Consider the following 23,583-nt stretch of genomic DNA (forward strand, 5'->3'; position numbering starts at 1 on the left):
TTCAAAGACAGAAATTCTACAGCTTCTTTGAGTAATCTGGTCCAGTGTTTGATCACCCTCAAGTTTAAGAGCTTTTTTCTTACAGGGTTTTGGAATGTCCCATGCTGAAATTTGTGTACAAAGCCTTTCATCCTTCCATTGTGTGCACAATGAAAAATCTGGCTCATATCAACTCTACACTGCCCACAACAATTAGTTTTCCCCTTGGCCTTCTCTTCTGAAGGCTGAAGAAACACTTTCTAACATGAGAAGCATTCCAGCTCCCTGATCACGCTGGTATCCCTCTGCTGTGCTTCCTCCAGTATGTGAGTGCTTTCCTTGTACTAGGTAGCCCAGACTAGGCACGGTATTCCAGCTACAGCCCCACAAGTGCTTAAGTGGGCGGGAAATCACCCCTTACCTTCTGGCTCCACATCTGTTCATAAAGTTGGCTGGCGGCCTTCTTTGCTACACGTGCACACAGCTACCTTATGTTCAACTTGTTGTCTACTAGGACCCACCAGGTCTTTTCTGCAGTGCTGCTGTCAGTCTTTTCCAGCAGTGCCTAGCCTGTCCTGTTATTCTCTCCCAGGTGCAGGACTTGCATTTGCCTTAGCTGAATTGTCATGAGGTTCCTGTCAGCCTGCTGAAGTCCCTCTGAATAGCAGCCTTGCCTTACAGCATATCGACTACTTTGCACAATTTGGTAGCATCCACAAACTTTCCGAGAGCACTCTCTATACCATCATTCCAGCTGCTAATGAAGTCACCAAGCAGCATTGTCCTCAGTATCAACCTCTATCACGGGTAACCGACTGCCAGCTGAACTTTGTACTGTAGAGTACACCCATTGAGGTCAATGGTCCAGCCACTTTATTGCTCACTTACGCTGACTGTATCTTAGCAGTTTGGCTATATGGATATCAATGGAGATGATAGCAAAACCCTTTGAAAAGTCAAGATAAGATATGAAAATTTGAGGTAATAAAGAAATACATTTAAAACTTGCACCCTGAAACACTATCGCTGATACACCAGAACTGAATAGTTGCCAATTCTGCAAGATACTTCTTTACCATGCCATATGGAATGAAGTACAGATCATGCAGAAAATACTAAAATTCCTCCAGCAAGAGATCAGCATTGCTGATTCCCACGCATGTAACTCAGTCCCATAGCTTCCTTGTTGCAAAGCCACCACAAGTAATGTTAAGGTTCGCTCTATTTGACATTTAGGACCATTATAATTCACATTACCAGCTTCTGTGACTAGAAGTTTACAGCAGTTTATGAACAAAGACAGTAAACGTATTAAGTGTATATATATAACCACACAAGTTTTCTTTTTACCCTATCTTAGCTATTCTGCAAACCAGTAAGTATCAGTAAAATAATTTCTACAAGTTCACCTGTAAAGAGCATGTCACACATCTAAGATTATTGCCGCAAGGGTAAGTGTAGTGATTCACGTTAAGGGAATTTGATTGAAGAGTCTTACCATTTTCCTTTTCACTGTAGGAATACGCTACTTTAGAAATACTACTAGATAGGCAGAAGTACTTTCCAAACGCTTAGTCTGAATAAGAGGATTGCTTGCTCTGGAAAACAGTGGCCTCAACTACATTGTGCAGGAAAACATCAGACACCCAAGGCAAGAACTCTCACAATAAACAGAATGACCTAGGAAACATTCCTTTGTGAACTAAAAGCAAATGAAAACTTTGCTCTGAAAAATAAATTCTACTTTACTGTTCAGTTTTCAAAATAAAGTCCTCGAAAAGCAAGACTGTATGTTGGCTTAACATGAAAGGAAAAATTATTAAAAGTAACAGAGTTTATTTCAGCACTCCTAATATTTGCAGGTGACATCATTGTCAGGGGCTTAAAGCATCTGTCAGGTTCTGGACACAGGTTCAAATAATCAGGACACACAGAGGAGATGGTCTGACACCAACAAGGTGAAGTTCAGCTGAAGGACAGCTCAAATCTAAAAGGGAACAACTGACTAAGCAGCAGTACACTAAAGAAAAGAGTGTGTCTAGAGAGCACAGCACAGAAATACAAACTATATGAGCAAACAAAATGCTATCAAAAATTTACAACTCATTTTGGAATTACTAAAACAAGTGTTATTACACAGGGAAGTAACCACCCTGTCCTTTCTCAAAGCCTTAAGAGTACTAATGTCCCAATTAAATGCTACACTTTAAGTAGTGTGTAGAGAAACAAAGGTCCAGTAAAGAAAGTTACAGGCTGTTTTTAAAAATCTGCATGAAGAAGCTATAGGTGTCTTTTAGTACAAAATTAACACTATGAAGAGGAAAAAAAAAAACTAACAGAAAAAACCCTGAATATATATTGGAGAACAAAGAAGAGGCAAAACCAGCTTTAGGCATGCATGAAAGAAACACGTATGTAAGGAAACTTGTGAAAGTTACTTCTGTAGAGATTTTAAGAACAGAAGAGTCAAGCATCTGCCAAGGGCAGCCCATTTACACACTACCTGAAGAAAGTACTAGGTGATCTCCTGAGGTCCATTACAACCAAACAAATCTATGACACTGTGAAGTGCCAACCAATTACATAGACAACTCCAAAATACCTGCTACTGAAGAAAAAAACCAAACCCTACATTGCATTGAGCAATGGACAACTAACATGAATACAATTCTTACCCTATGCTCAGGATCTAAATAAATTATTTTAAGAATTCAAAAAGTTATTGAGTCATTAACAGGACTGATTCATGTGAATAAACAGACAGAATTAGGAAATTAACTCATTATTGTAATTCAATCCATGTAGCATAAAATTTTTCAGATATAAAACTTTAATCTAAACATGTATGCTAAAGAATAAATTCTTGGGTTCTGCTCTGATGAGACAGAGGGCAAAGCTACATGGTGTAGCACTTTCTAAGCCACATACTGGAAGTACACTTCCAAAAAGTACTGTCTTTACTTCCCTACTGTATTCCACTAGCATGAACCAAAGAAATTTGCATTGCCAGTTTATTTTTACTAAATGTAAGGGTTTTTTTACTTAAATATTTACAGATTTATGCTCTTTCAATGAACAACCATTTTAAGTCAGTATGGTCAACCCCAATTTTCCCAACACATTTCATTTACTTTTTACATCAAAAGTTCCAAAATGTGATTGAAACACATAAGGAGTGTTTCACCGATAATACGTAGTCCAAATAAGTAAAAAAAACAGTATTCAGAGGATACACTCCAACTGGAGGGAGGTGTCAGAAAGCCCTAACGATTAAATTATGCAAGACTCAGCATTTGATTTGCCTTACTTGGAAAGCAACTCCTTCAAACAAGAAAAAGGCTTGCTTCTACTATAAAGGTATCAGATTCTCTGAGGGGGGAAAATTAAACCAAGACTGGGGATGGCTTTGACACTTCGATGATTATTAATCATTTTATGCACTGAATTGCTTATTTTTTATATTTAAAAAACATCATCAGAAGGTGACAAAATATTAGATGGCACTGAGTTACTACTACATCATCGTATTGGTGCTATAATGGTGGGTGACCTACAACCAATGAACATTTGTGAAAACTTGCAGCAAGCCCAAAAGAGAATCATCTAATGACATTACAGTAGGTTTAAAACTTTAGTAACTGCTGTTCACAAGATGTAAATCTGTTTTTCCAACAACGTAGCTGCTTTGCTTTTATTTTTTAATTGCAGTAAGTAGTCACAAGAGGTCACCATATTAAAATCCACAGGAAAAAAACAAATAAATGGTAAGCTAGAGTAAATATGCTGTATCATTCTGATTAAAAGGAACCGGTTTCACTTAACACAGGTATTTTTGGCTTAAGAGCCACAACCATAACATAAAACATATAAACCCTTTATTAGAAATTTTGTGTCTCTTGCTTTGTCGTACATCAAATACTTCGCAGCGTATTAGGATAAGTGGCAGCCAAATGCAAGCCAAAGCACTGTGAAATTTACAATGCGACATCCAGAATTGCTCGACTTTGTCCCAACATAATATTTAAACTAATTTTCCTGTCTCTGTTGCATCTTGCAATAAAGCTGGAATGATTAACAATCCATTTTACTTTTCCATCTTTATATGCATTATTGAGGTGGTTCACAGCAGCACCATTACTTCTAGTCCTGGGAACTATAATGATTAATAGAGGGCCAAAATTAATAAATAAGATAATTTCAGATTTGTAAGATTAATTTTAATTAGTTAAAAAATATAAAAGAGAAAGCATCCTGGGGAAAAAATCCCACCCAAAATGCAGGTAAGTGAACTCAGCTACATCATTATCATCTTAAAAACTGGGCCAACCCATGTCTGTCATTTTTACTGAACCACAGAATCACAGAATGTCAGGGGTTGGAAGGGACCTCGAAAGATCACCTAGCCCAACCCCCCTGCCAGAGCAGGACCACCTAGAGTAGGTCACACAGGAATGCATCCAGGTGGGTTTTGAATGTCTCCAGAGAAGGAGACTCTACAACCTCTCCAGGCAGCCTGTTCCAGGGCTCTGTCACCCTCACAGTGAAAAAGTTTTTCCTTATGTTTACATGGAACCTCCTATGCTCCAGCTTGCACCCGTTGCCCCATGTCCTGTCATTGGCCATCACTGAAAAGAGCCCAGCTCCATCCTCCTGACACTCGCCCTTTACGTATTTGTAAACGTTGATTAGGTCACCCCTCAGCCTCCTCTTGTTGAACAAAATATACGCTAATAGAGTTTGTAAAAGAAAAGAAACTAAGTCCAGTGATTTTTTTTCCCTCTCATATTTATACTGATACGTGGTATCTCCATGCAAGTTAAAGAAATATTCTGCGTCAAAAGCTTCAACAATTGAGACTGTAACCACTACATGGCAAACTTCCACCATTCTACTCTCTATGTCCAAAAATAAGCCTACATAGATATATATTATGAGAAGGTGTTTATCACATGACATCTAAATAACTACCTAATGAAGAATCTGGGGCTTCTTTGCTTGCTTGCTTGGTGGTGGGTTTTTGGTTGGTTTTGTTGGGAGGGGGCGGGGCAGGGTTTGGTTGGTTTGGTTTTTTACAACCATTTCTGTCACCAGTTCAGACCATTCTGAAGGATCTGATCCTTATACATTATAATCTTAAAATCTATAGTAAATTATTCTTGATTTACATTAAGGACCAAGCAGTGGAAGAAGAAAACAACCCCAAACAACGAAACAAAAAATCCAAACAGCATAGGTAGGTGGGCAGAAAAAAAAAAAAAAACACCCTTCATAAATCTGAAACAAATAATATTACCATAAGCCTAGAACTATACAGCCTTTACATTTGTTGATTCTTCTAGATTGGAGTTGCAAATCAAGCACTGCACTGGTAACTAATGAAGTTTAATGCAGTCACATGCCATGTTTTCTAATCATTTAAACAATTAATTGCTTTCTTCTTTCTCCTCTCCTCCCTCTCAACTACCAGGACTAAGATCATCAAGGAGTTTTAAAAAAATACATTCTCAACATAAATACAATCCACAAAATGCATGCAAATGTTATTACAGTCAATAGAACTTCAGAACTATGTAGCTCTAAAGTATCAGGCCATGTTGCTATGTATTTCATAAGAACTACTACCACCATCTCAAAATATGAGCAGGTATTCTTTAAAATTAACTTTTTGTCTGTTTTGACTCATACCAAAAGAAATCTGACAAGAATGGCAATGTTATACCTGACAAATCCGTATGTGCAACAACAGTTACCTAATTTGAGCTTTCTTTAAACCCAGAGGAGACTTGGTCCCAAGGGCTACCTTCATATTTGGGAATCTTCCAACACTTCCCAGCCCCTCTAGTTGTGGTATCGAGTTGCATCCCAACTCTACATCAAGATGAGTTTTAAACACAAAGCATCCCTGAGTTTTTTTGAAGAAAAAAACACCCTGGACAAATAGGCCAGACAGGACCTGTGGTAAACTCCATCAGTTTCGCAACACAGAAGATCAAGGAACCAGAACCTCAGGACACACCGAAGCACATTGCTGAAAACAACTTTAGAAGGTCCAAAAGTTTTTTGGACTGAAGTTTGATGCTTGCTCACTTGCAAAAATCCACTCACCCATGAGTTTCAAAAAGCAGTTATGAAAAAGATGAAACATTGCTAGTTCAGATGATTTACTCAGACTACATACCTGCAATAAGTCTCCTTCATCAAAACGTAGCATTTCTATTATGCCATCTGACTGGATGAAAGCTGCAAAGAAAAACAAAAAGCTAAGTAACTTAACAGAAAAACATTTTGTTATTAAATTAAAAAGAGCAACTTAAACATCTAAAAGTTGCTGTACCTCATTTTGCAGGTGACACGCTATGACAATCGAAAACAACAATGCAGAGTCTACTGAAATACCAAACACAAATCTGTGATACTAATTTTCCTCTGAGACCTCCAATTCCAAGATGTTCGCATTAATAAGTACCACACTTTGCAAATCAGTCTTTTGGCATAAAAACATTTAACTCCAAAGTGAACAACTTCTATGCTCTCTAAAAAGACTGGCTGCTCCAAGCTAACTCAGTACTTTGACCAATATATGACTGACTGGGTACCTAAACAACTGAGTTTTAATACATCTAAGCCCCAAAAGAATTCCAACATTCACAAACGGAATTTCAGTTTCATTTATACACCTAAAATCTTAACTGTACATCTGGAAAGCCTTGTTCACAGTGTTCCCTAATCCTCAGGTTGGCAACAACTCTCTCCATCTTGACAGTAACACAATAAAATTTGAGACAGTTTAGAAGTGCTTGCACCATATGACTAAACTTGATGAAAAGTTCATGCTTCAGTCACATATATGGTCCTCAAATTAAGCATTCCTCCTCCACTCATTTCCTCTAAATGTTTGGTCAGGCAATTGTTCTTCAATTCCTCTCAAAATGTAGGGAATGCTACTTTCTTTTAAAGACAAGGAAATAAGGGCATTGCCCTTCCTGTAAAATATAATAATTTGTACAAGAATGAACACGAGTTAAAGAGGAAAGAAAAGTTCAAAGGGGTCTAAATTTTACTCCCCAAAAAACTATTCACACACACACAAAGCAGGTCTTTAGGACAAAATTTTATTTTTACTTGTTTAGTAACGACCTCAAACCAGAAAACTGCATTAAGGAAAAAAAAAAAGAAATCCCTATAAATAACCCCTCCCCCACAGCCTTTTTCCATGACCACTTTTACCATTCAGCTACACGAAGCTGAGTGTGACAACACACCTCTGTTTCAGCAAAGAGGAATAACTTCAACAGGAAGAAGTTAAAGGTTGCCCAGGACACAGAAGCCTAGTGTGCGCTTCTGGAAGATGGAATTTGAATCCCTATCTGAAAAAGGAGATTTAAACTCTCATCTCTCACTTTGAAGGTCAGTGTTCTAACAAGAACAATTATTATAAGGTCGCCAACATCACCACTTGTCTCTATATGTTTTAAAAGAAAGAGTGACATCACTTTCAGAAAGCAAAAATATGAAAAAAGCACTCTTGGCAGACAGGAGTAAAGGGAACTACCACAGAGAGAAACACAATTTTTGACACATATTTGTCCCAAGTGTTTCCTCACTGGTTGCATTAGTGACACTTCACTCAGCACCCAAAATTCAGTCTGCTACTTAAGATATTACTGTTTGCACATCCCATTCTGCAACCCTGACTCTCCCCACATTTTGATACCTTCTCCTAAAAGGTACAAACTCCATAACCTTGCTTTCATATGACCAAAAGTAAAAGTTAACATAAAACAAAGATTGCTGCTGTCATCTCCAAAAGTCTCTTTTGGTATGCAAAGAAAACAACCAAATAAACAAAAACCCCAAACGACAAAATTTCATACAATTACTTTCCAAGCTACCATAACTCAGAATTCTAATGTTTAGGGACACAAGCAGAGAAAGCAGCCCAGATCACGTACAAGTGTGAAAATCACCACAGAAAAGGGGGGAGAAGCTCACATTACAAACAATATACTTGTCCTGCAATGTTAACAGTGGCATGAGTAGTACTAGTCAGTCAGTAATATCTTTTTTTTTTGTTTATTTATTGTTATTACCCTAATGATTTCCAAAACAAACAAAAGTCATCCTCAGTCCAAGACTCAGCAGTTTGGTCAATCATTTATATTGAAGAACTACACAGAACATAGGTCAAGAGATTAAAAAAATCAAACCAAAAACAAATCAGCATTTAAACAGCTGTTATGAGATCAAGTCCTACAACTTACGAAGATTTGGGCTTTTAAAGCTTAAAATTACTGGAGCAGGTCTATCAGTTTAAAGTTTAATCCTAGAAACGAAGAACAAGTTAATTCTTGCCAATTTACCTGGCAATACATGTGTAAGACATTCAAGTCACTGTTTAACTTTGTCTTTAGAACCACTCAAAAATCTCAAAGTGAACTGCAGCACAAGTAAGAAAATGAAACTTTGACATGTTCAGTTAAAAGGCAAAGTGTGACAGTTAATCCCAGTTTCATGGAAATGTCATGCCTACTCTCTGTGCAAAAAAAAAAAAACAAAAACAAAAACAAATTACAGATTAGCTGATATGGAGGGAAAATTTTCAATTATTTACTTAGGGACAAATCTAGAATGAAATTATGTCTTCTCATGTATTAGATTTACTGCAAGTTTAACAAACAATTTAATAAAAGAACATATCAATAAGAGCACACCTTCCTAACATTCAAAAGGAATTGCACCTTTGAGGCTAGGGTGTTTTGCAATTCTTTTGTTTTCTAGTTTTCTGCTCTGGAAACAAAAAATACACAGAACTTGACTGTGACATCAGGCACAAACAAAAAATTCATTAGAAAACAGCTTTTTGTATTCATAATCTAACAACAACAAGTAAAACACAAAAGGATATTTCTTCAAATGTGTATTTCGACAGAAAATTACAAATTCTTAATATTTTCCTGAGGCTTTTTTTCCCCCCGTTTTAAATATGATGATACACAAAGCAGAAAGTAGCAACAATTCTTCCATAACGATAACATACACAAAAGCTCACAGAAACTAGCCAAAGGCTTCTTCCCAAGCAGCTTGAACACAGGCAGCTCTTCTGTAAACCCCAAACGCTTTCTCAGCCACTCCACAGTTATTTCATCTTTGTTGCACCTTACGAACAAAGCAACAGATGTTCCAGAACATTTTGAGCGGATGACACTGTTAAATAGAAGTGCCATTCATCATTATATCATTTAAGAAATGTTTTCAGAGAGCAGATGACAGTGCCAGGTGAAGTCAGATGCACTGCGAAGCTTGGCTGCTGGCCATTTCACAGCAGTCACATCCCAACTCAGAACGTGATGAAGTTTCTGTGGTTATACCTTTTACTTCATTTTAGACTAACTTTCAAGCCTTTGTTTCTACTTTATCTGCTATTTCATCAAAGCAAGGAAATGACAAGCAAATAATCTACACCTTCATGAGATGAAAGCTTGTTTTTGCAACCGACTTCTCAGACTCTCAATTCAGGATGAAGCAACGAGTCACCTCATTCAAACGAGGCAAAGCCAATTACATTTAAAAAAAAAAATCACCACCGACAAGTCGTAAAGAATCACCCAAACCCCTGTAAAAGCGGCTCTCAAACTGTCCAATATGGACCACAGAGAGGACAAAGGCTTCTTCAAAGTGAAATGCCAGCAGTGCCTGAAGAGCAGAACACTTCCTTCTGGGTATTTGCCCATTCCAGAATTAGATGCAGCTGCTCACCATTTGCACTTGCGGTACCTGAGCTGAGTAAGTTCACAAACTTCTGCAGCGCAAGTCCAAAAATAGTATTTTCTGTCCTTTTCCACAAAATATGTATGTCATCAATAGAGAATAGGTTATTATCGATGCCAAAAGACTCTGCAAGCAATTAAGTATGAGATCACCTGGGCATGCTTTATTAGGTGAACCATTCCCCATGCTACAGAGGAAGATGACTGTTTCTGCAAAGTCCTTAACAATTTCGCCTAGAAAAACTTCTTCCCAAAGTCCAGGCTGACAACACCATGCTCTATTATCAGTCTAATACTGCAGCCAATACTTTAATACTCTACAATAGTAAACTGCAGCAAATTAAGAACTGCTGACTGTGCCATTTCCGTCACCCTTGCCACATGACTGGCAACTGCTACAAGTGGGGCAAAACATAACATTTGGGATAGGAAGCATTTCAGCTGTCATAGTGTGATCTGCCACTGCACAAATCAGCAGTCAAGAAGCCAAATTACACATTAGGAAAATAATTTCTTCCTGACCCTAAAGGCAACCGAAGACCTAAAGGCTGATTATAATAGTTATTAGCCAAACTTTAAACATTAGCATATTCAGGGCCCAAAGAAGGAAAAGGACAAAGGTTCATATCCACAGATTTCAAGGCCAGAAGAATCACCTCCTCCTTGCCTCTGCTGAACAGAGTATTTTCTTCTAAGAGGTATACGCATACCCCTCTCAGCAGAAAACCTTTATCCTTTCCAGCACTCTCAAGAAGCAAATTTATCAGATTCATGAGAATCCATGAAATTGTCAGTCACTCTCACTACTAGGATATTAAGTGACTTCAGGGTCAAATTTTTCCAGCTTCTAGCTTGCGTATCCTGGTTTCCTCTTTTCAGACGGTAGGACACTATTAACAGAAGTTTATAAGCAACCACAAACACTAAAAATACTGTAAGTTTCGTTTTCTGTTTGTTTTCAAACCACAACCTTTAAAGTGCAACTTCTTTACTTAAGTCAGCTTTTCTATGAAAAGCTCATAAAAGATATCAGAAAAAGGACCTTGAATGTAGGCCTTTCCACTTGTTCCAAAAAAACCTTTTTCTACAGAGAGCACTTTCTAAGCTTTTCCAAACTCTTTAAAAAATAGTAAAACAAACACCACCTCCACAGCCATAATCCCCCGCCCCCCAAAACACAGCTTTCCAGAACAGTAAAAAGACGTATCTATTCATTATTACCAGCAGATTTCTAAATGCTTTCCCCTGCCTTTTCCAACAGTATCACAGTGCTTGATGATAAACACCTGAAGTAATAAAAATGGAAACAACAGTAGCCTCAAGAGATAAGAGAATTCACTTGAATCCCTCAAAGCTGAAGCAACATCTTCTCACAAGTTTATATAGCTAGCAGACAAGTTTTGTTTGAATACATCACTATTTTAATCGTCTCTGGTTCAAGCCTTTTATATTTTAGCTTAAAACAAGAAAAGTACAGATCTATAAAGCATCATGTAACATGAAGAAAATTGTAAGATCCTACACTTCTCTAGAGTAAACTGGAACTTAGTATCAAAATCACTTTAGCCAACAGCAATCCTTAGATGTGCCTGAATTACATATAACAGAATAAATTTGCAAGTAATATGAGACCACTGAATATGCCAAGACTCTTGGTGCACAATGATAAAAAAAATTTCCATGGGTCACAGGTTATGAGGCCTACTTCTGACTGCCATCTGATTTTAAGGTGGCTTTGCAAAATTTTTTTCTTTCCTTTAGCCATTATCCATTTTTTTCATCTCAACAGGAATGTATATTCTGCCATACATGCTTATAAAAACACTATTCTGGAATATTACTTAATTCTGGAACAGCTACTCTAGAACATGGTGCCTTCATTTCTTTTTATGTTAATCATCATTATATATGCTCTTACTTGCTTATAAGAAATATTTTCTCCCTCAACTCTTTCTAAACCAATTTTCTTATAAGCTGTAGTTATAAAACTTGGTATCATCTAGTCTAAGAATTCTCCCCAAATTCTGGAAATAGTGTCCCAACTTAATAAAATAGGGCCAGATTGGTTATTTAAATCTCCCCTGATTTACACCAAGTTTTTTCAAAGTTCAGTTTCTAACCCTTTGTCTCAATGACTAAGCTCACTTCAAGGTAACTATAACCACATGAGCCAATTACAATGTGCTAAATGTCATTCACTGCTGTCTATGTAATTGTAATTACAGCATTTGTATCACTACCGGTTAAGCAGCACAACTAAAACTGGACGAGTTGGTTTTAAAGCTTTGACTATGAATTAACTGCCTATGTGCAACCACACAATTTCAGTCATCCTCAACAGTCAAAAATTGAGCACCACGAGAAATATAGGCAGGTGGATATAGAAAGATAAAATAACAGTATTATGAAAGGAAAAATACATTATAAAAAATTAAATACCATACAGATAAAGAAAACCAGTATAATGCAAGCAATGATTTTTATTGCCTTCAGGAACACAGAAGTCTGGTGAGCCTCAAAAAAACCCATCCCAGTTCAGTGTTCAATACACTAAAAGCTGTTTAAAGAAAGGCCTACTCTCCAAGATGGGAGAGTCACTGTAGCTATCAGCCTGAATTTCTGCCTACGTCCCAACAGGTGACTGTTCACTGGAAATGTAAGAGATCATTCTCTTCTGGGACAGTGAAGCTCAGGAAAGAGGCTCCAAGAGAGAACTACCGGTCAGCGGGCTTCCTTTTCAACTAAATCCTCTTGCACTTAAATAGCCAGTTCTCTTGTTTCTTTTCCAGTAGTCCATAATGAAGGGATATGGATAATTTTTCCAACAGACCTCAGGAAGAGTCATCACAGTCAAGGCAATAAATACACACAAACTAGTAAAGATGATATGCAAAAATAACTCACTTAGAATATATTTTCTATGTAAAAAGACATTTTTTTTAATTAAACCCCCTAATTACCATCCCTCAAAAAGCCAGCTTGCTAAATTTTTATTTTCTGTTTACATATTAGCTGAAATAGAAACTTTCCTAGATAATGCACTCTAATCATCATGTGAAACAAAACAGCAATACACCGAGCTAAATAACAAAAAGACAGCATTTTCATTAAAAACCTCATTTTGTGCTACCGGTCATAAAAAATACTTTTATGACTTTACACAATACATACTCAAGTTCATATGCATCAACCTGTGCCTGAGTTAATACAAGCTAAACAGACACAGTAGATCACTTCCACTGCAATACCTGAGCACATGACTCGCTATCCCACAGTGAAGGGGGGAAAAAGGTCAAATAATTTGTATTTTGCACACAGCAGCACAAATCTGAGTGTATACACTGTTACGCAACTACGTCTGCATATAATCTTTTGCTAACTTACTCATGTGTCACTTCTGACTTTAGATACAAGACAAGCTTCTTTACAAAGCACAGCCATTTCCTAGTAAGGAGAGCTGTCACATTGCATTCATCTGCTCATCTCTTTTCGCCTTAGTTAAGGCTGATGCAGATTTTTAGCAATCCAGTGATCAATTCAGTTTTTAAAGCCAGCCACAAAACAGAAAGTGACAGCACAATTCTGATTCAGAACACAGGCCGCAGGCAGACAATGAAGCTACCGCTTAGCCTGGGAAAGGAAGAAAGTGCGTCTCCGTCCTGAAGAGGCAGTTTCACACATGTGGCTCGCTACATTTGTTTCACACTTCAGAAGATGGTGCAACTGCTTGAAGGCTTGATTTTTTTTTATTTTTTTTTTAATTTTTTTTTTTTTTGCGGAGTTTGCACTGATTGGATGTGTTGTGTAATAGAAATATCCTTGCAACAGAACTACAGAAACATACCTAGAAACAAAAAAGCTCACTGAAAGTAACACGTACTACACCTAGCAGTCTGGTTTTATTTAGTTTTTTTTTAAGAAAATTACTTTAGATTATTTCAGATGGATAGAAAAAAAGAATCACACATTATTCAAATACCTTTATTCTCAGATGCTTATTCTGTACTCAGCCTGTATTTCCACCTTATAGGAATTTGCATTTTCATCTACTTCAGCTAAAGCAATTTTTATTTTAATCTGACTTTTTTGATGGTAAGAGTTTTAAGAAGTTATCTGCCATCGATCAAAATGGTCTATGTCAAATGGTAGCAATAAACACCATAAATCGTCATATTAAAAAAAAAATACAAACCCCAAATACTACTTTTAAAGTTCCTAGATGCTTTAAAATACCTATTAAAAACATTTGCTTTAAGATGGTGTTTTACTTTTAAACATTTCAATAATTTCATTTTGTCCTCCAAAGACATTTAATTGTTGTCTCCAAAATGCTTCTCAGGAAATAACATCCAATTCTGTTATTTCATGGAGATTTCATAGAGGGGTATAAATGAGAATGCTTATTTTCAAATAAATTTAAAAAAATAAAAGAAAGGATAAGTAGTTCTCTCATCTGGAGAAAGACTTCAGTGCACAATATTTTTAAGCCAAAGAGAACAATACTTCTGAGACTCATGGAAATGTCTCATAAACCCTTTAAAGTGAGGGGAAAATTTAAAAAGAAGTTAAAGAGAAAACAAATACCTGCAAAAAGCACCCTTTTTTCCGGCTTTGGGCCATAGCAATGACGGCTTTTTAAAGTATTTAAAATAGCAATCATTAGAAAGAATGAAGTTTCAATATACCAAATCAGGTTATACCACCATAAATTTGTCATTATTGAACTTGTATAGACATAAAATTAGTTGGAATTAGCCTCAAAAACAAGATAATCTGTCCTACAATGAGGGGGAAAGCAGCAATCCCTCCAAACTATTCTTAAATCTTTATCACACTTCAGTTCTCAAGTTTCATCACAGAATCACACAATGGTTTGGGTGAGAAGGGACCTTAAAGACCACCTAGTTCCAACCCCCCTGCCATGGGCAGGGACACCTTCCACCAGACCACGTTGCTCAAAGCACCAGGGAGGGGGCAGCCACAGCTTCTCTGAGCAACCTGCTCCAGTGTCTCACCACCCTCACAGTGAAGAATTTCTTCCTAATACCTAACCTAAACCTACCCCTTTTCAGTTTGAAACCGTTACCCCTCGTCCTATCCCCACACTCCCTGATCAAGAGTCCCTCCCCACCTCCCCTGCAGGTCCCCTTTAAGCACTGGAAGGCCACTGTAAAGGCTCCCCGGAGCCTTCTCTTCTCCAGGCTGAACAACCCCAACTCTCTCAGCCTGTCCTCACAGGGGAGGTGCTCCAGCCCCCTGATCATCTTCATGGCCCTCCTCTGGACCCTCTCCAGCAGCTCCGTGTCCTTCTTGTGCTGGGGACCCCAGAGCTGGACACAGCACTGCAGGTGGGGTCTCACAGAGCAGAGCAGAGCAGAGCAGAGGGGCAGAATCACCTCCCTCAACCTGCTGGCCACGCTGCTTTTATGTAGCCCAGGATGCGGTTGGCTTCCTGGGCTGAGAGCGCACATTGCTGGGTCATATTCTGTTTTTCACCCACCAGCACCACGAAGTCCTTCTCCCCAGGGCTGCTCTCGATCCCATTCATCTCCCAGCCTGTCTCTGTGCTTGGGATTGCCCTGACCCAGGTGCAGGACCTTGCATTTGGCCTTGTTGAACTTCATGAGGTTTGCACAGGCCCACCTCTCCAGCCTGCCAAGGTCCCTCTGGATGGCCTCCCTTCCCTCCAGTGTGTCAACCGCACTACACAGCTTGGTGTCATTGGCAAACTTGCTGAGGGTGCACTCGATCCCACTGTCCATGTCGCCAACAAAGATGTTAAACAGCACCGGTCCCCAATACAGACCCTTGAAGAATGTCACTTGTCACTGGTCTTCACTTGCACATCAAGCTGTGGACCATGGCTCTGAGTGTAATTATCCAGCCAATTCCTTATCCACCAAGAGGTCCATCTGTCAAATTCATGTCTCTCCCATTTAGACACAAGGATGTCATGCAAGACAGTGACAAATGCTTTGCACAAGTCCAGGTATGACATCAGTTGCTCTTCCCTTATCCACAAACACTGTAACCCCAGCATTAGATCAGAAACTTCTAATTGTGACAATAACTTTTACTACTCATGCATCACTGCAAACTGATGTGTGCACAGATAACATGCACTTATTGGAATCCTAACCTTTTCAGCACACAGAAACATTTAACACGTAGTTTACAAGAAAAGACAGTCAGTTCATAGATTCTGCAGCCTCAGGAGAACAATGCATTAACTGACAATAATTGTAACTACTACCATTAACGTCAGCCTTCCAAACTTGCACGCTTACTAAATTAGCCACTGAACAGACCCACAAAACCCACTTACTCAAAAAAATGGATTGTCCTGACACAGTGCAAAGACCTACTTGAAAGGTACATCCAGGCTGATTAATGACCTTAATAAACCTACACAGAGAGCAAGAACTGTTCTCTACACTGTAGAAAAGAGGAAGGAGGATGTGATTTTCAGAGTTTCCCAAAAGCCCCACAGCGGAAGACGACAGTGTGCCAGGCAGACACCTCCCAACATCTAAATGTCTTGCTGGCAATGTGAATGCAATCAGATAAGAACTACAGCTTATACTCTGTGGACACTACGGTTTCCAATTCTTACTCCTACCTTGCTACCTGCTATAGAGGACTCTTTCTGTCACTCATCTTAACCAATGTTATGACACAGAAACAGCAGCCTACTGAGTAACAGAGTTCTGCCCTCCTCGCTGCCCCTGATTCCTACCCCCTCCCTTTTTTTCAGTCACTTATCAGGGTGGAACTGCATGAATTCACAGAACAAAAGGGAACGTGGACAGCACATAATTAAGATTTTGCTGCCGTAACACTTGCAACTTGGTTGAGACTAAATTACAAGTGGAGAGAAGAACCATTAGGAGGGAGGAGCACAGCATCTCCACCCTCTCTGTGCTCATGTGGCAACTGTTACAAAAGTGTCCACTGGAAACAGCTATTAAGCCTGGAGGACAAGTAAAAGAGCAGCAAGATAATGCTTAATCAGCTACCATACAAAGTCTATAAATGCAAGGATTGAAGGTCAAGAAAAGGTAGGAAAAGCCTAATGCTAAAGCCCTAGTGTTAATGATGTGGCAGTAATGATACTTATTGATTGTTTAGAAAGCAGTCTGCTGACTTGCCATGTGGGAACACAAACCAGCAGGAAAAAGCTGGCCACAATGTCTGATAAAGCCAGAAAAGAAATGGGTGGAGAATAACTGCAGCAAGTTTTGAAAGAAGATAAAATACAGGGCAAGAAGAGTGAAACAAAATAGAAGAACTCCAGTTTGGGGGAAAAACTCTGAAAACATTAATAAGAAATTAAAAGCTGCAAGTAGGCATACGGAAATGAAATGCTTAAGTACACTTAACTGCAGAAATTCAATTAATCTACCCAAACCACTTTGGAATCAGTTACCTCTCAGAATTAAATAATCTCTTCTGGTCAGACTCTCAGAAACTGCCACAATGACTTGGGTTGACACCCTGTGCAACACAGATCACAATTTCATCCAATAATCCCAAACCCTTAGGCTTCGTTACAGAATACCTTTTGAAGAGACATCTAGTTCTACTTTAAAGATTGCAAATATTCCATAACACCAAGTTGCCCCTTAATTAAGATAACAGCCAATTATTTTCACTCAAAAATACCTTTTGTTTCTACTTTGAGATGACTAGCACTAAGTTTCAACCTAAATACGCACACCTTTGCTAGATTCAATGGCCCTTCATCATTAGAATTTCTTTTTCCCAATATAGGTAATTTTAAGGCATAATTAAATAATGCTAAATAATTTTTTTTTTTTTTTTTTAAATTCAGCTTCAGAGTTCCTTACTCTAATGTCTTCTTCCCTAGAGAAATTCAATTTAATTCATGGGACTCATCAAGTACTGGAACTCTGATCAAATTTTCCCTGATAAAGTGGAACTTTGTTTCAGTCTTCATCAGATAATGATATTCAGTAGAACTGATCAGCAGAGTAGCTTCACCTGTAAAGATTCTGTCTCTGTCAACGAAAAAGATCTTTCCTTCAGCATCAGACATAAGCAAGTTTCCCCAAATCCAAGCAACGTGTTCATAGTTTCATTACTTTGGAAGCCACAGTTTAGCCAAAGCTATTTGGGCAGATCATGACCCAGTTAAGCTATATGAAAGGCAACTGACTAGCTATACACTAACATAAAAGCAGCTATATCATTATATAAAAGTTTCCCCCACACCTTCCTTATCCTCTTGTATTTAGAGGCAGCGATTTAGAGGGCAAGAAGTGTCTCAGTGCCTTCTATCACCAAATTAAACAGCAGGATGCCTGGGGGCAAGGGTCTCGCTAAATAATGGTCATTTATGCCCATTGACAGCTCCACAGACTGAAGTTGCACACAGATCCAGAACACCAAAGCAAACATACGAGAAGGAAACAGTTTCCAGTAAGGAACAAGTACTCCCCTGATGCAAGAAAGGAACAGCCAAGCTTGGCAACATTCAATATCCAGATATCTCAGTATTTTCTCGGATATACGAGTTGCACAGATTGTTAAGTATTACTTTAATACATCTTGTATATTAACATGTCAACCACAATCCAATTTCTTGTCATATTACCAGGAGCTAGCAAAGATGGAAACCAATGGCTATATTATCCTTTGCATGAAAGATGGCATACAAATATTCCTGTCTAAACAAATTTTTCAAGAGAAAGAATGAAAACTAGGGGACAAATAAAGCCTATGTGATGCATGAATATAGAAACAAGGAATGGCCGAGAGGGATTTTTTTTTCATTCTACGACGGTACTTCTTTAGTGATGCAGTGACACATGAAACTTCCTGCATCAAATTACAACTTTGCTCCTATCTAAATTATATCTACATTACTACTACCATACATAGCACTGCTTTCACCATGGAGTTACATGGAAACACACAATTCTCCTGTCTCACAGATATTCCCATCAGTTGTGACAGTTATTGCAACTTCTAACCAAGTTTTGAAGACCACAAGGGAGACTCAAAACACAGAGACAGAGCAACTCAGTGCAGAATGGACCTTAAGATGTCATCTAGCTCAACCTTCTGCTGAAACATGGTGAATGCTTAATTTGGACGAGGTTGACTAGGCTTTTGTTTAGCTGCGTCTTGACAACCTCCAAGGTCAAAGATTCCACAACCTCTCTAGGCTTCTCTCTGTTTCAATGCCTGATTGTCCTCATGGTGAAATATGTGCTCATTATGTCAAGCCAGAACATTGTAGTGATCCTGATTTGAAGACCATAATACATTGAGGAGTCAGCGATCCACACAAGAGCTAACCCGAGTAGGCCCACGTCTGTGCTGTGTTGCATGTACGGGCTGGCTTTCAGGCCCACGCTGCGCTGCACATACCCCCTGGCTGCAGAATGAGCTCAACCAGCTCACTGTAACAGAGGAGCCTGCAGGCAGCTCCCACTTGGTACCAGCAATTATGCCTTTCTTACTGGGATCATCACAGACCAGCACCTCCTGGTGCAAAACAAACTTTCCCTGTTTCACTTTATGGCCACCATCTCCCAGGCTCCTGCCATGCATTTCTGTGAAGAGTCTGGCTCCATTTTCTCACAACCTCTACTTTGATACTGACAGGCTGCTACAAGGTCCCTCCAAAGCCTCATCTCTACGCAGCTCTGGGTCCCTCAGCCTCTCTTCATAGGTCATGTACACACCAACCATCTTTGCGGCCTTCCAGTGGGACAGTAGATAGCAAAACTGGATGCAGTGGTTTAGGTGTGGTCTATTAAGTGATGAGTAAACAGGAATAATCACTTTGCTCTAGTCTAGTGGCTACACTTCTGTATGCTGCCAGGGTACGTTGCTGACTCATGTATAGCATTTCCAGCTTATATCCCCTGCAAGGGGTTATTCTGTCCCACATGAAGGACTTTCCATTTGTCCTTTTTGGATTTCATGAAGGTCCTGTCAGCTCATTGCTCTGACCTGTTTGGATCTCTCTGAAATGCAGCCCTGCCCTTAAGCATACTGACTGCTCCCCAGATTTCGTACACTCCAATTCCAGATCAGTGACAAAGATATTAAGCAGGACAGATCCCAGAATAGAGCCAGGAAGAACTCCTTGTAAACAGCCTCCAAGGTAGAGCATGAACCACTGCGGGGAATAAACCAAAACCAAACACCCTGCAGTTTATCTAGTTGTCTGGATAGTTTCTATCACTCTCTACAAATTCCACCTGCAAATATTTGCACAGTATCTTGGTGTAAACCACCGATTCATTAAGACTTTTTCTGCAGTGCTAACTTAACATACTATATTAACATCTCAAATAGGGAACCCAAAAATCCCCTAGTGGAAGCAGATGGCACACAAAATAGTTGGTTTCTTTATCTCAATATCAGTATCTTCTATCATCTTCAATCTGAGCCAGACATTTTCAGGCTGCAGCTTATCTATTACAAAAATAAAGAAATATCCTAAGCCAGTCACATCAAACTATGCTGAAGCCATCCAATTTCACACTACGGAAATTACCTTGAGATGTTTCCAACAGCATATGCCTGTAAGGAAATGAGAAAGCTTTCTGTTTTCAAATGCTAAAATTCCCTCTTTAAAAACCTCCTCTTTGAGATCTTTTCTCAGCCATTTTTTTTCTTCACTACCACCTTCCTCTACAAGGACTCCATCCTACTTCAGATCTACGCATCTAAAAAGTCAAGCTGATGAACAATGAGTATATAAGAGGTTTAGTGGAAACAAGTGTTTAAGTTATTTAAATCAGTACCATGCTTGTCTACAACTTTGTCTCCTAGTCTACCAACACTCCCTCAAATGGTGATTTAGTCTGTTTAACACCACTATTAGGTGTATTTCCTGACTTACATAACTTTTAAAAAACCTATAATCAAGGGTCTTTTGGGATTTTTTTTTTTAAGTTTAAACAACTTTAAAAAGTATGCACACATTCTATTACACCAAATCTGTACAGTTCAACACAGATCTCAATGTTCAGCTGAAAAAAACTCAGATAAGCCTTAAGACATCATTGTTAAGACAGATTGCTTGATGAAGAATAGTTAATGGATACATTGATCAAGTAACTTTAAAAACCTAAGCATGCTGTATTAAGAGTTAGCTAAACAGTCCTATTAAATAACATTTTGTAACATCATACAGCACATAGACAGAAGGAGCCGTTAGGTACACAGTTTCATTCCATGTACACCTCCTTCCACTAAATTTCATTCAGGCACCCTTAAAACCAGTTCAATAACTACAGCAGAACTCCAGTTCTCAGATGGTTCTATACTGCTATGCATACCAGGCAGTAGGAGGAGAGGTATTAAAAATGCCTCTGTGATAGCCTTAGTGAGAAGATAGATCTAGTAAGCGTAGCCGGAAAATCTCATACTAGTGTAAAACTCCTCTTTTTTTTTTTTTTACTCCTTTTCAGAGTGTGGAATTACATTGCAACCTTCAGCTCTTTGCTATTTACCCATTACATCCAAGGTTTTTAAAAAGAGAGAAAGAGCGTGAGTGTGCACAATCCTGGTTTAGTCTCTTTAATATTCCACAGCGCCAGTTATCCAAGCCTACTTATAAGAAAATATTAAAAATGGATTTAGACAGTGTTAAATGCAGATACTGCATCACATCCTTGCTGCAGTCAGTAAAACACTAATTATGCCATACAGACAGTTCAGAAAACAGAAATACCCAACATTCCTGCATCGCATGTTAAAATTTTACCAGCTGCCTCTAACAAACCCGTATGTGACACAGGATTATTCTGTGCCTGTATTTATAACCAGAAAGATAAATACCTCCCCTTTAACTCTCATGATCATTGGTTCCTTTAGTCTCCTAAATCAGGCATCTACATTTTCATTTCACAAGCTTTACAAAATGCAAAAAAGGGAAGTTGGTGGCAAGAATTTCTGCCTCCATACCCACATTGTTTGTTAACAATTCCTCCATATAAGAAAGGTGGGTGACACTGAGCAAACTGAGTTGAACTACGTTCTTATTTCCAAATGAACAAGTTAGATTACTAAGGTAAAACAAGTCAATCGCAAAATACAGGCCATTCCAGCAATGCACAGATATACTCCCAATACAAAAAGAAATTCTACATCCTCTATCTTGGTATTAATAATTGAAAACGCTGAAATACTAACACAAATTTTCAGAAAAAAAAACAGAAAGGATTTTTAAAATAACTACACTTTAAACTCAAATTTGGTGACTACCACAAGTGAACAGATTGGGTCAGTTTCTTCCATAATAAGCACCTGGTGCGCTCATCTTTCAGAACTACACGATAATGCAGGCTGGAAGTGACCCCAGAGGCCTCCAGCCCAGCCACCTGATCAAAGCAGGTCCAGTTAGAGCAGACTGCTCAAAATAGTACCCAGTCCAGCTCTGAGTAACCCCACTTATACCATGAAGAGTGCAGATTTACTTCAAATGCTCTCTTTTAGAGACAAAAAAAGAAACCTTCTTACAGTTCCTGTTACACCCAGGTAAATTCGTGCCGTGGACTGACAAAATCAGAGGCACCACACTGGATAGCAGTTACTAGCAAGAGAAATAAAATGGATCTTTATTGACTTTTATTCTCGCTGAACCCACAAACACAGGAACAAACCAAACTGGTTCCAGCCTGCACTTCAGTCACACAACTTTTACTGCTGGTTATGTATGAACCACATCCACCATTCACTCTCAAACTCCCAGCTGATTTACCAAGTTTACAGTTTGAAAGATTCTTTATACTTATAAACTTAGTAAATCAAACCATGGTATCATAAGATATATTGCTTTAAGCAGAGCAAAACTGGGTAGGTTTTGAAATAGTGTGACACACAGCAAATGTCAAAGCTATACTGCAAATAGCTGAAATTTTAACATGCACAAAGGTATCCAAATGACTCAAAGTAACCCATATTGCAATACTGGCAATCAATCACAAAAATCACAACTGAAAGCTTTAAACAAAGTAAGGCCTATAGACTTCCGCAAACTTTGGAGGGACTTCAGCATGTTAGGCACTATACAAACACATAGCAAGTTCCTTCAACAATTTACAATCCAAGGCCCTGAACGGCAGCATGCTATATCCTTCAGTTGACCTCTACAGCTGAGGGTATCTCAGTCCACCTCACATGTGCAATACAACTGGACACTGGTGAGGGAGAAAGAGATGCAGGGGTGGGAATAGCAACCACACTGAGCTTACACAGAAGGTCACAGAGAACACGGGGTCTCAACCTCCTGTCCATTGCATTACAATTTTTCCTTATATTTAATTTAGCCCAGAGATTATGCAGACAAGTATGAGACCTTTCAATCCAAGCACTTGGTTAATATTTATCATTCAGAAGAGCAAAGACATAGTGCAAACCTAATCAGCTCTCCCATACTGAAGTTTCAAAAAAAACAGCGAGATAGCATCAACAATTTTTACTCCCTGTGTTTTCCTCACACTGCTCATGATTTTGATGTGCTACTTCAGCTGCTAGGGTGTTTTCACTTTCACTGAGGTCATTCTTTTTAGATCACATTTTGATTTAAGTCAGAGTCAAAACATTAGCATTAAAATAAATGGTAGCCTGCTATATATTAGTTCTGACAGTGGGATATGACAAATGAGCAGTATATGTGCTAAGTTTTTTTTTTAAATAAAGTTTTTAAAATATAAGCTTTCTCCCACATCACCTTCCAGCATTAGTCTACTTTCAATACTCATACGAAGTACCCTAGATTGCTGTTTTAGATACAGGTAAAAAGCAAAAAGGAAAAGCTACTTCCCTGAGATGAGACAGAAGGACAAAAATGGAA

The 23,583-nt window shown here is 38.6% G+C and overlaps 1 protein-coding gene across 1 annotated transcript in view; it reads right to left on the reverse strand.

The window, feature by feature from the left end:
- TMEM131 (transmembrane protein 131) overlaps positions 1 to 23,583 on the reverse strand; it is a 106,004-nt gene that overhangs the window by 77,845 nt on the left and 4,576 nt on the right. Inside the window, exon 2 of the mRNA XM_086482202.1 lies at positions 6,158 to 6,219. Coding sequence (XP_086338328.1) covers positions 6,158 to 6,219 — 62 coding nt within the window. The remainder of the gene's footprint in view (positions 1 to 6,157; positions 6,220 to 23,583) is intronic.

This window comes from Leptosomus discolor, chromosome 1 (assembly GCF_034619465.1).
Source record: "Leptosomus discolor isolate bLepDis1 chromosome 1, bLepDis1.hap2, whole genome shotgun sequence".
Taxonomy (NCBI): domain Eukaryota; kingdom Metazoa; phylum Chordata; class Aves; order Leptosomiformes; family Leptosomidae; genus Leptosomus; species Leptosomus discolor.